The 17,931-nt window shown below is 33.5% G+C and overlaps 1 protein-coding gene across 8 annotated transcripts in view; it reads right to left on the reverse strand.

Annotated features, from left to right (window-relative positions):
• LOC121383976 (pre-B-cell leukemia transcription factor 1-like) overlaps positions 1 to 17,931 on the reverse strand; it is a 42,789-nt gene that overhangs the window by 21,012 nt on the left and 3,846 nt on the right. For all 8 annotated transcript variants that reach the window (XM_041514099.1, XM_041514102.1, XM_041514100.1 and 5 more), the window contains exons 3-5: positions 3,847 to 4,091; positions 900 to 1,090; positions 435 to 570 (exon numbers count right to left, since the gene is read on the reverse strand). In XM_041514099.1, the coding sequence (XP_041370033.1) occupies positions 435 to 570; positions 900 to 1,090; positions 3,847 to 4,091 (572 nt within the window). The remainder of the gene's footprint in view (positions 1 to 434; positions 571 to 899; positions 1,091 to 3,846; positions 4,092 to 17,931) is intronic.

Raw genomic sequence — 17,931 nt, forward strand, 5'->3', positions numbered from 1 at the left:
ATCATTATGAATAATTTTATTTTCAATGCCATTTAGTAGATTACAACTCACTCTGTTTGTGATAATCTATTTTCACACCCAAAGCATTAACCAGCCTAGCAATGGTCTGCAAGCTAAAAGCAGCAGTTTATTTTTAATGCTTATGACAAAATACACATTTTAAAATTTATTTTTCATGCAATTAGACATTAACATGGTTACAAGTTTAACCATGCAAATTAATTTAACTTATTGTGAAACAAACAGAAAGTAGCTTTTGTAGATCCTGAGCATGCACACTTATGAATGCTATCAGTTTCATTCAACTCTCTTCTCCAGCACCAGTCTCGTTAATTTCAAGTGAAGGGATTCGATTAGGTTTATGATACTCGAGGTTTGGTCACTTTTGTTTAGTTTATTACTATTGTTTTGACATCACCACCATTCCGACAAACCTGTGACACAGTAATTCCACATTTCCTAGCAAGTTCCTCTTTAGCTTCCTCAGATGGATATGGGTTGCTCAAGTGTGAGTAGAAATATTCATTCAAAACTTCAGTAGCTTGTTTGCTGAAATTCCGACGTTTCCGCCTGCAAGTAAAAAAAATAAAATATATATTAATAGAAATATGAGAAATTAAAACAAAATAAATGACTGAACTGACTGAATCCAAATTAACAATGTCATATGAAAGGCACTATTTTAGTCAAGCTTAAATCATGAAAGTACATCATGGCATGCACGATTTACATATATCGTGACATACAGAAGAGTATTCTTGAATTTGATTCATTCAGTATGCAGTTGCATCACTAAATATGCAGAAGTTTTATGAAATTATGTGTAAACCCGTTGTAAGGTGGATGCAGATTGCTCTATTTGCACCAGTAAAACTCGTTAACAAAGAACAAATACACACCTAGCATCCAAGAAACGTGATCGTAAAATCATAACAGCTTCACACGTGCTTTGTTTCAACTGCATCTCGATCGCTGAGAACTTCTTTCGAATAATGCTGACCATTCTCTCAATCTCTTTCGGTGCAATTGGTCGAGTGCGCGACTGCTCTCGGAGCAAGTTAACAACATGGGTGGTGAATTCATTACAAGCCTGAAATAATACAAAAATCACACTATACTTCTTGACAGTTCAAATGTAACAAAATGTAAAATTTCTCTTCAAGTTGGCACATATATTATGCTATAAGCCTTTTTGAACTATTTTCTAATCAAGAAGATTATGTTTACCTCTGAAGGTAGCATACCACCAAATATCATCTGTGGAATACTGATACGTCCTCAACAGCATATCAAATGTGTCCATGCCTATCATTGGTGAAACATGTCAAATGTTATCAACTTGAGTACAACAATTAGAAGGAAGGAAATGTTTTATTTTTTATTTAACGATACACTCAACACATTTTATTTACGGTTATATGGTGTCGGACATATGGTTAAAGACCATACAGATGTTGAGGAAGGAAACCCGCTGTCGCCACTTCATGGGCTATTCTTTTCGATTAGCAGCAAGGGATCTTTTATATGTACCATCGCATAGACAGGATAGCACAGTTGTGGTGCACTGGCTGGAGCGAGAAATAGCGCAATGGGCCCACTGTTGGGGATCGATCCCAAAACGACCGCACACCAAGCAAGTGCTTTATCTCTGGGCTACGTCTCGCCCCATAACAATTAGAGTGCAGACTAAGGTAGCTAAGACTGCTAGTTACCTGTAGATTATTCAAAACAACAATTAATTCAGATTTTTACTATACCCCATATGCTGATTAAAATGTAGCACGTAGCAGCTTTTAGGAACATAATGCTACCATTGTTATTTATGGGATTTGATTTGGTGGTATCAATGCAAAAGGTGATATATGTAATAGTACAACCTTTATTTTATAAAAATTTCTAAAAATAACCGAGACAGTCAAGTATAGCTGGAGGCATACACAACCATGTTATTGATAGAATTATTCATGGGCCATCCGCACTTGTGAAACATGCAGGTCAAGTATATGTTAGTTGTCAGAATAATATAAATATGCTTCCATTCTAGTCTTGCATGGCACATTTGATCATTTTACTATCACACTTTGTGACAGTGACAAACAGGCAATCTGACACATGTACAGCAACCTGTACAGCCAGAAGCAATAACAGAACGAATACAAGACACACAGCAGAGTGAACCCACGTGGATTTCAACACCAATTTATATATATATATATATATATATATATATATATATATATATATATATATATATATATATATATATATATATAGTGTGTTACATGTTTTAATGGTTACTTAAAAAAACAAAAGTTTACAGGGAAAAGCTGATTTATTGTGTGCATCAAGCATATTTGAGACTGTACTGTAGTACAGGAAAGAAAGAAAGAAATGTTTTATTTAACGACACACTCAACACATTTTATTTACGGTTATATGGCGACAGACATATGGTTAAGGACCACACAGATTCTGAGAGGAAACCCGCTGTCGCCACTACATGAGCTACTCTTTCCGATTAACAGCAAGGGATTGTAGTACAGGGGACAATATTTAAAAATCTTAGGTAATCTAAGGCTTTAAATCTCATTAAATTGGCCACAACAGGGATCTTTTTGAGTGCAGGAAGGTCGTTTTAGTTCATTATTGTCAAGTTATTTTAATGTAATTAAACTTAACATTTCAGTGGTTTTGACGTGAAATATTTTGAGGTCAGCTGGTTTGTACTTAATTTGTGGGTGATTACTTTGGGCATATGTATTTTTGGCACAACGTTTATCGCCTTGACTTTAATGCCCTGGGCCCATATTTTTGAAGCTATCTTAGCGCTACGAAATCGTACATGCATCGTAAGACATGACGTCACTACAGCACTGGCTATAGTGACGTCATAGATGCGATGCTTTTACGATTTTGTAGCGTTATGATTGCTTCGAAAATATGTGCCCTGGTAACCAAAAGTCAGTTCACATTATTTTTTATCTTAGGTAACCAATATTTCAGTTATGTGAAATATATTTACCTAACCAGTGATACATTTAGAAAATATGCATTTTTAGAATACATGAATAAGGATCTGGTGATCCTTAAGTTTGCAACTTTTAATTTTCAAATATAATGATTTACCATGTAACTGATTGGAAGCTCACATGAATTTGAAGGTGCATTTAAAGAAATAAAGAAATGTTTTATTTAACGATGCATTCCACACATTTTATTTACGGTTATATGGCGTCAGACATATGGTTAAAGACCACACAGATATTGAGAGAAAAAACCTGCTGTCGCCACTTCATGGGCTACTCTTTTTGATTAGGCTAGGGATCTTTTATATGCACCATCCCACAGACAGGGTAGTACATACCACAGCCTTTGATATACCAGTCATGATGCACTGGCTGAAAAATATTGTTTTGTTTAATGACACAACTAGAGCACATTGATTTAGTATTAATCGGCTACTGGATGTCAAACATATGATAATTTTGACATAGTCATAGAGAGGAAACCCACTACAATTTTCCATTAGTAGCAAGGGATCTTTTATATGCACAATCCCAGACAGGATAGCACATACCACAGCATTTGATATACCAGTCATGGTGCACTGGCTGGAATAAGAAATAGTCCAATGGGCCCACAGATGGGGATCGATCCCAGACTGACTGTACACCAGGCGATTACTTTATCACTGGACTACGTTCCACCCCGAGAGAGATGTGTAGAGAGACAGAGAGATAAGACAGCTTTGCTGACCTAGGAGCTGAAATTTGCCACTGAAAAACCCCACCTGATCATCAACTATGAATAAATGTTATCTTTAAACATTACTTCATTATCAATTACCTGTTCGTATTTTTCTAATTCGGTGTGATAGATTTGTCTGATCTGGGCAAGTTTGGCACGATAGTCAGAGTGTTCGATAGCACTATCTGGCTGGCCTCCAGAAGCTGCTGCGGTGGCACTGGCTGCTGCAGAAGAACCACCCCCTTTTTCTGGACCTGCCACACCCTCGGCAATCAGCATGTTGTCTAGCCTCATCAGTTGTGGATCCGGTGGCTCCTCCTCCTGTGTGTTTCGAATATTCAATACTGAAATGAATGGAAACAGCATTTATTTAGCCATTTGTAATTTTAATATATATTCTTCCATTCCACTCACCCTAAAATAAACATTAAAAAATTACTATACATATAAACAAAATGTATATATATATATTTACATACGTTTTCTAAACCAAACCCATCTACAGAGCAAACATTTTATAGGAGTTAAATTATAAAAAAAATAATAATACATCCTCCAAAGATCAAAATAAAAGTGATTTAGTGATTAAACCTAAAGTGTATTTACTCTTTCTACTTTTTCACACTTTTCATCAAAAATGGCTGTTGTCTACACACAATTTCTCGGCCTAATTGCCACAATGTCATTGGTTTCATCGATCCCGACTCCAAGATAAACATTTTGATATATATCTCAACCTATATATTGAACTCCCAGTTGGATCTTTTAAAAATGTTCCATTCATCGTTCCAGCTGTAAATTATTTTTCAAGAATCTACAGCCAGAATAATGAAATTTGGACTTAAGAACATGTGTAGTTGTACAAATAACCCCCTGCCCTTTCACAAAATTCAGTATAAGCATCTATACAGATTGGCTGAATGGTTAAGTAAGAGATACCAATATAAAATATTTTTACTGTTTAAGTACTGCTATTTTACTTATTCTTTAACAACTATTTTTAGTAAATTCCATATAAAATTAGAACTTTCAACCATTGTGGCAAACTGGTTATTGACCAAAAAACAAATTATGTGGAGGCTGGGACTGAATATAGGATGAATGATTGATGAAATCAAATATCCAGTGATTTTTTTTAAGCCTCTATTTCATACTATTTGCTATGAGTCAGAGACTGATCCAAGAACAGAGTAAATATATTCCAGGTTTTTTCCCTATTAGGATGGCAAGTCACAACGTGCATTGTCCAAAAAAACAACACAAAAAACACCCCAATAATTGGAACAGCAATCATATTAGTTTGTGCAACATATACAGGCACTCATGTCGGCTAGAACGTGATTTCTGATAATGGATAGATTTTATTTTGTACACATCTTAAAAAAACTATTTTTACTGTAGAACTGACAATCTTCACTAGCCTCTGGATTTAATGGTCTTTCATCACTTAAAACCATTACAGCTAACAGATACATCACAAACAAAAAATCTTTCAAATTTTTTAAAAAGTAACTAACTCACACTAGTTAATGATAAAAGCCACTATGCAGATATGGTGTCATAGTATTACGTAGCTGAAAGTTGTACAACACCATTAATTACTCCATGCAATTCAATACAATTTCTATATCAGAATATACTGTTAAAAATACAACAATATCAAGACAGAGCTCTACACGGGGAGTAAAATACTTGCATTTGTGAGTAACTTTTGTTCACAGATGACTGTTTGTTAAAAAGTAGTTGCCAACTGTCGAGTACAAAATATTGGTCCTAGCAAGCATTTATGAACAAGTTGAAAATAACTATGAAAGTGCCAGTTATTAATATCTTAGTAAAAAGAATAACAGGATTTCGAAACAAATCATGTTTACTTCTACACTTCGTCAAACTCCGGTTCAGATCATCTGAATTCAGATCATCTGAATTCGTTATACATGCATTTATTTTCAGACTTTTGTTTTCCTTCACCTGAGCATGCGCAGTATTATATTATGTACAGTACAGGAAGTTTAGTCGACGACAGGGTAAAGTGATCGTGAGTTAGACAACTATTGTTCATTTGTATCTTTGGTGCATTAAACGGTTACTATACAATAGGTTGTATTCCTTAAGACTGCATGTGTATATTCTTTTAAATAAAATAAGTACTTTATTAGCACAGATATGGAGCAGAATATGACTCGCAATTATCAAACATTGTACATGAAAAAATATAAAATACTGGAGAAACAGCATTAGTATTCAGTGTATTTTTATAATCCTTTTAACTGAACAGTACATAGATTCCAAAAACGCTATATAGCAGACGATAAACATTACAATTAAATGTTCATAGAGTTGAGTTTTATCTTGGTTAATTAGGAAGTGGTTGAAGTCTGGGTCGTCTGGTCAATTATTGCATACTGTTCAATCAGGCACTAAAATCATGCTCTATCCAGGGTATAATTTATCCATAAAACTTGGATCTATTTCCTATCTTAAGTGGTGGAATAATGGGGGCATTGCCATACATTTAATTTTTAAAACTTATATATTGGATAAAATTGTGTCAAGTGGATGAAGACATCTGGCTAGTGAATATATGTCATTTTCAGCAAGTGAAATAAAACTTCTGCACTGAGCCCTACATGAGGGCATTGTGACTACTAGTTTCAGGGAGTACTTTCCTATGACAACTACCTTAAAAAACCACCAACATAGGTTGATTATGAAAATGTTCAGTTAGCCACCCTCATGCCAGAGCACCGCCTCATGTCTCTGTTATACAAGTGGCAGTGTACCACTTGCATAGTTGTTATCAGTTAGTAATAAAACTTTTTTGGCGAGAATTTTCACATGACAATAATAATGAAATGTTATGATAATTTTGAGGAATTGATAGCTGGCTGCGAGTCATTTTGAAAGTAAATTTGACTGCTTTACCAACAATGAAAATCAACAAATATCAGAATCTGAATTGTGGTTTGTTTTCTTAAAGGTAGACTAAACTCAAACAAGAGCCTTATGTGTTGGAAAGATGCATACCCGGACCACCAACACATACTGACACTTTAACAAAGGAAACACGCGTAATTTTTGAATTAATAAAAAACCTCGATTATTCCTGCCAACTGGGTGCAGCCATTTTTTTTGAGACGTCCGGTGGTATAGCTTGGGGCGAAGTGACATCAGTTCAGGTCCAACTTCTCTATTATGCACAGTGTAAACAAATGCTCTAATTTATGACAAGGTGCTTCGCTTTCATCAACCTGACTTGTAAAACAACATAAATGACTTGATAGTATAATAAACTATTTAACTAAATATATTTCAATTTGCATCAATATAACTAAATGGAGTTATAGTATTTTTTTCTTTTAAAAAATCCAAAGAAAAAATGCATATTATTAGGCCTATTGGTAGGATACGTTCGAGCAAAAACGACCACTCACAATACTCAAGTAATAATTTTCTTTTCTCTGGAACTACGTAATTGGTCAGTTTTGTGATTTTAGATGGGAAAGTCTACTTAATCAAGGGTTTTACAGAATTACTTACAATAATAAAGCTGGTAAAGTCCATTACGATTTGAGGTTATCACTTAAGACCCTGTGATCTTAATAAAAGAGGCACGTCTTTTTAATGTGTCTAGACAGTGTCTAGGGACCGTCTAAATATACACCTGGCAATCAAGAACCACAGGTATAGGCCAAGGAAAGAAAAGACCAATTAAGCAAGAAAACACTCCAACTATTATTTCAGTACGTGGGTTAATTTATATACAAAATATAATACAGTTATTTCAACACTTTGACAATGGTGGTTTATTTTGTATTGAAAAATAAACCATATATACACGTTGCTGTGTTACTGGGATGAATATTATTACAGAACATTGTGATGCATCCGTAAAAATCAGGTATGTTTTGTTTCTTCAGGTCTAAGACTAATTCCTGATGTGACATGTTAGGTATTACGTAACCACCAGCTCGCCAGAGGGCGTATTCACTGGGATGGTACAAAATGGCTGCACCCGTTATATATAATAGCCGTCACATTTAACCGTTTTATTAATTAATTATACGATTATACTTGTTGATATTAAGCAATAATGTGCATTATGTATCGTTGAATATGCACACCAGTCCAAAAGCCTTGCTTTAGCATTCCTTTAAAAATTTGTGATCAGCAAAACAGTGGCTGGGAACAATGGTCTTAAATATTCAACATCTGGCTTGCAATTTAGCAGAATTTTAAACATCAATTAACTACTTTAAAATATCATTAAATTTTTTAAAATACACAAGAAGATTTCTTACCCTTTCACATATGAACATTATTTTATGTATTTATTCTGGCAGAACACCCCTACCACCCGAACTTAACAAAAAACTAAATGCTTCCTAAAGGTAATTTTAGCTAAAATTACATTTTAAAATTTAATTACACTGTAGATCTAAAGCAACATGTCAGGTCATTTGAAATTAAACTGACTGGCACCCTAATATGAGTTTTATTTACTTTCTAAATTCCTCAACATAAAAAAAGGATGAATAATGTTATATTCTCAGCAGTTAGATGTTCTCACTGACAGTACCTACTGATTTACGACGTGTCAAAATTTTACTGTCTTACAGTTATACAAATAAAGGATGCCATGTTTAAACTTCATGGCCAATAGCATACACGTCATATCTAACTAAATATTTTATTACTAATACAGTAGGACAACAAGGTAAAAAAAATTCAGGTTTTTTTTATTATATAATAAACATTTTAGTGGGATTTTTTGAGATATGGTGTTACTGTTAGTGGAAGGCAATATATTTACACATTTCATAGTTTTGTGAATGGCATAAACTTAAAAGATGACAATTTCCCTATCAAGATGAAATTACAATTAGTATGTTCTTAACAGTAGTTACAAAACAGAGAAAGCTCAGAGGGTTTTGCTGTATATAAAATCCAGTCAAACTGCATTTTTTTTATGACACCTATATAAACAAACGAAAATGACTCAAATTCTATCAGTACTAAAAAGTTGTACAATCCATTAGGTTTGTGGGTGAATTGGTCCATGATCATCAAAAAGAAAAACTGTTGGATGGAAGAAATGTAAATACCCTGAAGCAGACTAAAGGAGGGTGGGTTGGCTCATTCTATTTTTAGCTGGGGAAATTTATCTACATGCCAATTTTTAACAGTTTGTGTCGGGAATTTCCGTAGCCAGGGCACAATATTTCACGCGAACCGCCGTTCTGTTCGCGTGTCAGTTTTGCAAAATTAAATTTACGCGAACCGCAAATCGGTTACGTCGTGACCTGTAGACGTTCAGAAATTAAAACCTGCAGACTTTACGATTACCTGAAGTTTATTCATGCAGACTTACTACTAGTATTCCGACCAATGTTTCAGACTGATTTTAGGAACTTGATGCGCGGCAAACCAGTAGACAACAGTATCTTGCAACGGTTGTAATTTGCGACCAAAGGCTCAGAATAGAGACGAACCAAAAGTTTTAAAGAAATGAGCACGGACCGCTAAAGTGCCTAAATTATCTGCTGCTATTTTATCTCTACAGGAATATATGTAGACATAATATTGGATTACCTATAATTTTACAAAGGATGAAAACGGTTTTAACGTTAAAAAAAAAAAAAAAATGTCGCAAAAGCTGAAAAATACTAACATCGCATAATGAGCTTTAAATAACAAACATTTGCAACATCACTGTAGTATAGAAGTACCAGCGATAAAGTGAAAGTAGCATAGCCACCGCAAAATATCAGTGTCAAATTGTGGTCTTTCTTTTTATAAGATTTATTTTTATTAATCTAATCATGCACCAGTGAGTATCCCGTTTTATAGTTCAGAGGAACTGGACATTTGTTGTTTGGGTTTTTGGTGTTAACTTCCGCAAGCTGCTAGGTTCTAGAATACGGTGGCCCTATGCCCGAGGACAGTGGGTTTTAGATTCGGGCAACCAAAAATTATTTTTTGCGATCCTGATGGCAAGTGGTGAATAATAATAATAATAACTTTGAGGTAACCGATCAGGTAATATACAGGTTACGCAAATATAATTCACGTAACCGAACAATTGGTTACCTATGTAAAAACCACGCGAACCGACTTCCGGTTACCTCAGATTTCGAAATATTGTCCCCTGCGTAGCCATGTTAATTTAATGGTGACTAGTTTGTCAGAACACTTTGTTTGTAACTACTCTTAGCATACTGTTTGGATTTTAATTAAATTCACAAATTCCATGTCAGATTAAATTACATTTTACTCCACTGTTAACACGCAATGTTATTCAAAGCAACATTTTGTTTATTGTGCAAATATTAAAAATGTCATGACATTTAGGGATTTTAAAAAAACCTAAAATTTCTATTCTTATTAATATTCACTGATAAATCTATAAGCACAAAGTATCTGGCTCCTGTTTGGTCAACTGTGCTACATCTCGTTATGAAGTCTGATGACCCTGACACATCTGTCACTACGAAATTGCAGGTTGAAATGAAAACGGGTTGTTGTTCCCCTCAAATCAGATGATTTATATCTTGCGAACAGCTGCTGCCAGTAAGATCACAGACCATGTGTTAACACACCGACAGGTAGCATACATGTAGTTATCAGGTAATCAGACTAGATTTCATCTCATAACATACAGGACATATCTGTTTGTTCAATAAAGTATTACAAAAATACATACATGTATTTGCCATTAAAAAAAAAACACCTAATAAAAAATATATTTAAAATAAACATTGCTACCTATGTTACCATCCATGGGTAGTACTGTACTTTTTTAAACATGCAATCTGAATTTGTAAGGTTTTAATAATAAATTATTCAAAGAAACAGCCATTTCAGATGCAACTGGACACACCACAAAACAGAAAATTTGTATTGACTGATGAAAATTATACCTAACATATGTCAGAACAGATGTCATTGATAAAACCAGTAAAATAACATAACATAAACTCTTCACAACTTCATCAGAAGTTTTTAACAGTTTTTTTTTTTACTTGGTGAAGTATAAGTGACCAATCACCATTCATCACTTTTAATTATTTATTGCATTTGTTTTTTTATCACTACATGACATACAGATTATATTTGTCATCTTCAAAACACCCAGTGAAATGGTCTTTTCAAGATGTTTGGCAAATGAAATAACTTCCTTGTGTTTAAAATACCAAAAGCAAGCCCCATAAATTAGTGTTTTTCATTACTTTTTTAAGTCCCGATGCCATATAACCGTAAATAAAATGTGTTGAGTGTGTTGTTAAATAAAACATTTCCTTCCTTCCTACTTTTTAAGTTATCAAAATGTTTGGAATATTTGGGCTGCCACTGTAATCAAAATGGCAACAGTAGAAACAATCTGTAATAACAGTGTTGTAAGTTATTTCAAAACTGTTTTTGATGAAAAACAGAACTTGTCTTCAGAGAATACATACCACTTAGTCAGGATAATTGGTGCTTTCTCTATTTATGGCAAAGTTATTTTAAACAAATGCCAACAAAACTGGGTTTCTTGTTTTTACTTCAAAATATCTCTTTCAGTCACAAATCACCTTTTTTTCTTCAAAATAGCCATTTTGTTTCTCACTTTCAACAAACATTCATCGTATACTCCACAGAAGCTAGCTTTTCAAATCCAATGTGAATCCATGAAATTACACAAGTTAGGTTTTAAACACGAACCAACTGAATTTAAGTCATAAATAAATGCAAGCAAATGTATTTTCAGTATTCAGTAACTCACTTTTTTTCTTTTAAATTGGGGGTGGGCAGGTGTATTATTTCTTTTTAACATACAATTTTTATTCCATGCCTAAACACACTTTATACACATTTATTACAATTTTGCCTCTCTTTACTATTAGTTGACAAAGATTTGCAGCATTTTCATATGTAACGTTTGTGTCATATACAATAAAACCTCTTCTAAAATTTCATGTGTTCCCATTTTTTTTATCAGTATATTTATGCTACACATCTAATTTTAGTGTTAATGACACACCGATTATTTTCAGTACTGTCCATTCTTTTTTTTCTTTTTTTTCATTTGTAAACATACATGTAATTGAATCATAGTCATGATGCATTCATCTAACAATGTAATTTACATTTGCAAAAAGTGGGTATATCATTTCACTGATATGGGACAATTTCATACAATTGACAACATGAAAAATTTTATTTGCCAAAATCTAAATGTTCAGAAAAACATCCCCTCAATATAGTGTTTACTTTGTTCTGTTGCACTGCCAGTTTAGTGTTAAATGAAAGACGTTTGTGTTAAGACTGTACAGTTGACTAGGCTGTTTGTCAATATTACTAGAAGGTTTGTAAAAAAAAAAAAAAAAAAAAGACGATGACAATGTATATAAATGTAGTTGGTCAACATTATCGGAAGGTTTTTATATAAAATATATATCATACTTGCAAGATCTCACTACCATTACACACCATTGCTCGATTTCATACTATCAAATTAGTTATCAAATTTTAACATTATTGCATTGTTACATCCCTAACTAATACCATGAAAATAATAATAATAAATTACAACATGATAATGTTTCCATTATATTTACATTACATAAGCAGTGCACTTTACTTCCAAATAAAAATCCGCTCCCCCGCCACCCCACCATAATTTTTCAAGCATGAACACTATTTTGTTCTCAGATACGAAGTCGATTTCTGTATCTGATAAGGCAATATCTTGCCAAAAACTAGTATTCCACACCTACAGATTGACTGCCTGTCTAATTCAACCGATTTACCATTGAATAACACCACTACGTGATCTACATAATGTACTTGAAGCTTTGTGGTATCAAATTACCTGTTCTTTATCTACACCAAATTAAAAATCAACCGATACATGGTTTAACATGAATACAACTGTACAATAGTTATCCCATTAAATACAGGAACGTTTTTTTTTAATGAACATCAAGCTTAGTTAAAAGTTATTGAGAATGCTACATGGAAGCAAATGGTGTAAAAGAATTGCAGGATTCTGCATTTTGTAATTGCTGACCTGACCTGATTAAACGACCTAAGTACAGAGTCTGATTTGCAACTCATTAAGTGTGTTGCTACACTCAGTCAAATCAAATGCATGCAGCCCAGGGCCCCGCTCCACAAAGCGATCTTAGCCATAAGATCACCTTAAGTGCACAGCTACCTTATGCACTAAGGTGATCTTAGTGCGAAGATCGCTTCGTGGAACGGAGTCCTGGTCTGTAATTAGACCAAGACCAAATTGTTTAACATGCAGATTCAGAGCAAGCTGTTGTAGCACACGCCAGACCTGGGCACAGGTACCGACCTCAACCGGTTCATTCATCCAGGACAGGGGTCTGTAATTGCTAAGTTTAAAGTTTTATATAGATGTGACACTAAACCTTGCAATCTTGTTTTTTTAACTAATAACATACACACTGTCAACTTTGAAGCCAGCAATTTACTTTGGTACAATATGGTCACATTTCAAAAGGAATTTGATTTCCCAACCCAACCTCCCTCCCCAACAATCAAGTAATGTAGGATAGGATACAATGGATGCCAGGGGCAAGTTAAACCAAATGACCACTTTGGGAACCAGTCAAATTAGGTTGCAAATGTTTAGCGAAAAACGGCTGACTCAGCATAAGCAAGTCAGATTGTTCACAAGTGCATTTCCCCTAAAACACATCACTGGTTTTTCACGTTCACTTTCTGGGCCAAGTTCAGCCAGACCGAGCAAGAAAAATGTCCGCTAGACTGGTTTACGCATTTCACGGTAAACCAAATTGTGAAGTCAGGAACCAATCAAATAGTTTGCAAACATTAGTGAAATGTTCGCTGACTGAACGTGGGACTGCCATCCTCAAACCAACAGGAAATCACGTGATCGGCCTTTTATTTCATTTTCACCTTGTTTTTGGCCATCAATCATAATTTAGTTTTTTCATATAAAACAAAACTTTATTTAAAGTATTTGATAAGATAAATTGCAGAGAAATATGTATTAGAATTTAGTTACTCATCCGGCATGAATAACATAACAAAAATTCACTTCAATAAACCGTTAAAAGTTGAACAGGTTTTCGTTGTATCACATTACTGGCAAAAAACAATGAAACTATTTTGTTTATTAATTAAACAATAATAATAATAATATTTTTTTTAAAACGCGGATAATGCTGAATATTATTAACGAATATAATTTGCCAATCGAATAAAACAAAATATTGGCCAAATTGTCCCGAGTCATGTATTTGGAACTCCTTGGTATGTTGAATATTTACGGGATATGGGACCTCCAACCTGGCATACCTCTTTCAAAATTTTGACAATTTAATTCCATTGTAAACTACAGACCCGGGTACTGAATTTAGTCCATGCTTGAACGTCATGCACATTTTCATAATGATATAATATTTTTAATTACAATTAAAAACTGCATCGCAATTCTTTGCTACACAAAAATGCATTTGACTAGCAAACCATGATATTTGTGTCGCATTTTGCGATGCGATACCGCTTATTCCGCACCCTGTAATATATAATTTTAATGAAAAAGCGTACTTCAGAAGTTACTTTTGGACGTGTATCAGATATTTTGTATTAAACTAGCGACTGAACTTGATTATATAAAAGTTTTATTTTGTCATGCAAAACTCTGATACAAAAAATATATAATATCTCATGCTAGGTTCACGAATGCACTAGCCAATGAAGAAAAGTAAAAATGTGAATGTAGCGCAGTTACCTCATACTTAATACAATGTTCATAAAAAAAAAAAACATCAGTGACTAGTTGGGACAAACTTAAGATTTACTACTGTTTACATTTTAAAACATTATCTACATGTATGCATAAACCTATTTGTTTTTAGCTAATCCACAACTAAAACAAAAAAATTATTAAAAAATGTTTTCCTTTATTAAATCATTACCAAAACATTTACTGACCTCTAAAATTATTTATTCAGGCATCTTGCGATAGAACGTGTCATACATCGGTAGAACCCAATTAATCAAATTATTTATAAATATTGATCACCAGAATACCACTATTATAAAAAGAAGTTATTGTGTAGAGAATCTCTTCAAAGTCAATCATGAATATAATTAACCAAGTATGAAACAAAGATGGTTTAAACAAGATGTTTTATCACTGTATTATATGCCTTTAAATTCTGGTATCAATATAGGTGGAATAGCAAGGCCACATGATCACTGTTTGTTAACGATGATAATGGACATTCTTGATCAAAGTATTTGTCACGAAGACGATCCATTCAATGAAACTGTAAGGGTAAAAATGACCAAAATCAATTAACACACTTCAGTTTGTATCCCATTTTGACCACACAAAAGAACCTCTTTTTTCCCCTTTACTATCAAATGTCAAAGACTTCTTTTCACCAACAGATGAAGCCTAACTACTCTACAAATTGTACAATGAGCTTCTTTTATGACACTAGCATCCTGCTGTAATGTTGTCGGAGGGCTAGAGGTCACAAGTTGAAGATACAATGCCAGCATCAGAGAACTGGGAGGACTGTACTAGTGCCAGGATCTCATTTCATTCCTCACAGATAGCGGTGGAAGCTTTCCCTAAACGCCTATTGTTACTGATATCAAATGCCTGGCTGAAGCTGAATAGCCTCTCTGTGGACAGGAATAACTAGACCACTTGACAGCCCAGTTGAAAAGAAATAAAAAGCAAATAACGCTTACACCGTGAAATAACAGCTGGGACATAAATTGGCTATGTGCACAGTAGGTGATGTTTTATGACTTTCAAATACCAATTATGACACTTTGCTTAATAACCAAATCAGGAAATACATCTATTATGAAGTACTTAAACAGCCTTAAGACCTGTGCCGTGAAAAGGTGTAGGCAACATCAGGGTCGGCACATACCAAAACACTGGTTTAAAATTGAATAATTGTGTTCTAAAAAAAACAATAAACTACATTTTAAAGATAGCAAACCTAATACAAAAAGAATTCATAAGATAAGGTGTAAATATTCTGCTATACCAGTGTCAAAAGTAAGTCAAATCAATAATTGTTAAACATTTTTTTCACATTGAAAACCTCCGACATGATTGAAAGATTTGCAATGAAACGTTCTGCCTATTTTCTCATTCCAGCAGAGTAAACCACAACTGGTTTATCAAATGCTGTGGTATGTGCTATCTGTCTATTTTAGTGAATGTTTTCTTAGTTTGCTCTACCAATAAACAGCAGCTATACTAATAAGCAGAATTTCCCCACTTTTGTAATTCTGACACTAGTCATCAGAAGAAACCCGTTAAAAAAATTTCCTAATGCAACGAGGGATCTTTTATATCCACTTTTCTATACAGGCTACAGACAGGCAAGCACAAACCATGGCCTTTAACCAGTTGTGGTGCATTCGTTGGAATGAGAGAAAAAAAACATAATCAGTTGAATGGATCCACTGAGCTGACTCAATCTTGCGACATAAGCATCTCAAACGAGCACTTAACTGACTGAGCTAAATCCTGTCATCAAAATGTTTGTTTTTACAGAGTTTATCACCAATGTTTCTAGACTCCAATAATCAACATCATTCCCCACCAATCCCCAAAAGGTGTATCATTTTTCATTCACAATTTTGGACTATTTAAAACATTTCCAATCTAATTCCTTCTTTTTTTAAATTATATAGTAGTATAAAGATATAGTTTGGAAATGATACGAAACACTTGACAAACACCCTTTCCCAGGCTTTCTGTCAGAGGTTAATGAAGGTAAAATTATGTACCCTAAAATCTTGAAATTAATGGATATATTTTTATAATCTTTAGATGGATAATACTAAGAACTACTGGTTAAAATTTATTAATTACAAAGCACATGAAAAACGGTGTCCATTGCCAATTTCAAAACATTTCAAACTCATAATCACCTAGTAGGGACATTTATGGTTTGTTATGTTTTTATTATGTAACCTCAAATTATTTTGTAGTAGAAAGTCTGCTTCCCTCACCCATAGCATTTCATAACACAAAATAAATATATTAATTTGAATAAATACAAGTATATATGTATAGTATTACTATTTTAAAGTCTAAATTAGCATAAGATGTTTTTGAAATGAAACTAAAAATGCTTTTTAAAACAATAAAATTACCAAGTCAAAGCCATTAGTCATCATGTCAAATTTTAGAAATAAACCATGTGCTTATTTCAAACACCGATAACTACACTTGTCTAACATGTACCATGGGGGGTGAATAGGGGGCAAGTTTGGCATTCAATGAAGTGTGTATCCAGGGCTAGAAAAGAAGAAAAAAAATCTACATGCACCATGTGCATGCTGAAAACAAAGTTACATGCACCATTAAAATTCTACATGCACCAAAAATAAGGCAACTTCGGGTTTTTTTTATACGAAGCTATTCGAAATTATTCGGCAATACCTATATTTATTTATTAACAGTACCGGAACGTTATACAACTGCGTTTATTACTGATTCTTGATCAAATTTGAAAATTTCACCCAACGTGAACGCCTTACAGAAATCTATAATAGGCCTATTACAAAAACGTACGAATATTTGTGTTTTGTATTAAGCAAGTTATCAATATGTGACATTTGTCAAATTACACAAAAGTTCACTAGTTTCGTAATTTGAGTATAAAAACAAGCTTGTATAATAATCTATGTGTATATCAGGGCTAGCTCTAGCACTCTCTAATTGCAAACAAGTGGTGAACTTTATTTAAAATGGTGAAATAAATTCATTAAATTGATATTTTGTCAAAACATTACTAGGATTCTTAAATTTTTTAAGTTTAATAGATAATTTGGCAAATTATCTTCATGTTCTTTGCTCACCCACAGCTAGTCCTGATACATGTATGAATTTTTTTAATGTCAGACATGGCACTGCACATCCTTATTAAAATAATAATTTGTTCGGGGCGTGAAGCTTCTGTCACTAGAACGCTAAAAATATTTAAATGTGAAATTACCACTGAAAATTTTTCTGGTCTGATAATCAGAAATGCACTTGACGGTGAATTAAAAAAAAAAAAAAAAAAAAAAAAAAATAATAATTGTACAATCTATGAAAATGTATTTGAAGTAAAATTAGTCAGATATATTATATATTTATTTTATTGTTTGACATGATAGTGCCAC

Source organism: Gigantopelta aegis, chromosome 10 (genome assembly GCF_016097555.1).
Source record: "Gigantopelta aegis isolate Gae_Host chromosome 10, Gae_host_genome, whole genome shotgun sequence".
Classification (NCBI taxonomy): domain Eukaryota; kingdom Metazoa; phylum Mollusca; class Gastropoda; order Neomphalida; family Peltospiridae; genus Gigantopelta; species Gigantopelta aegis.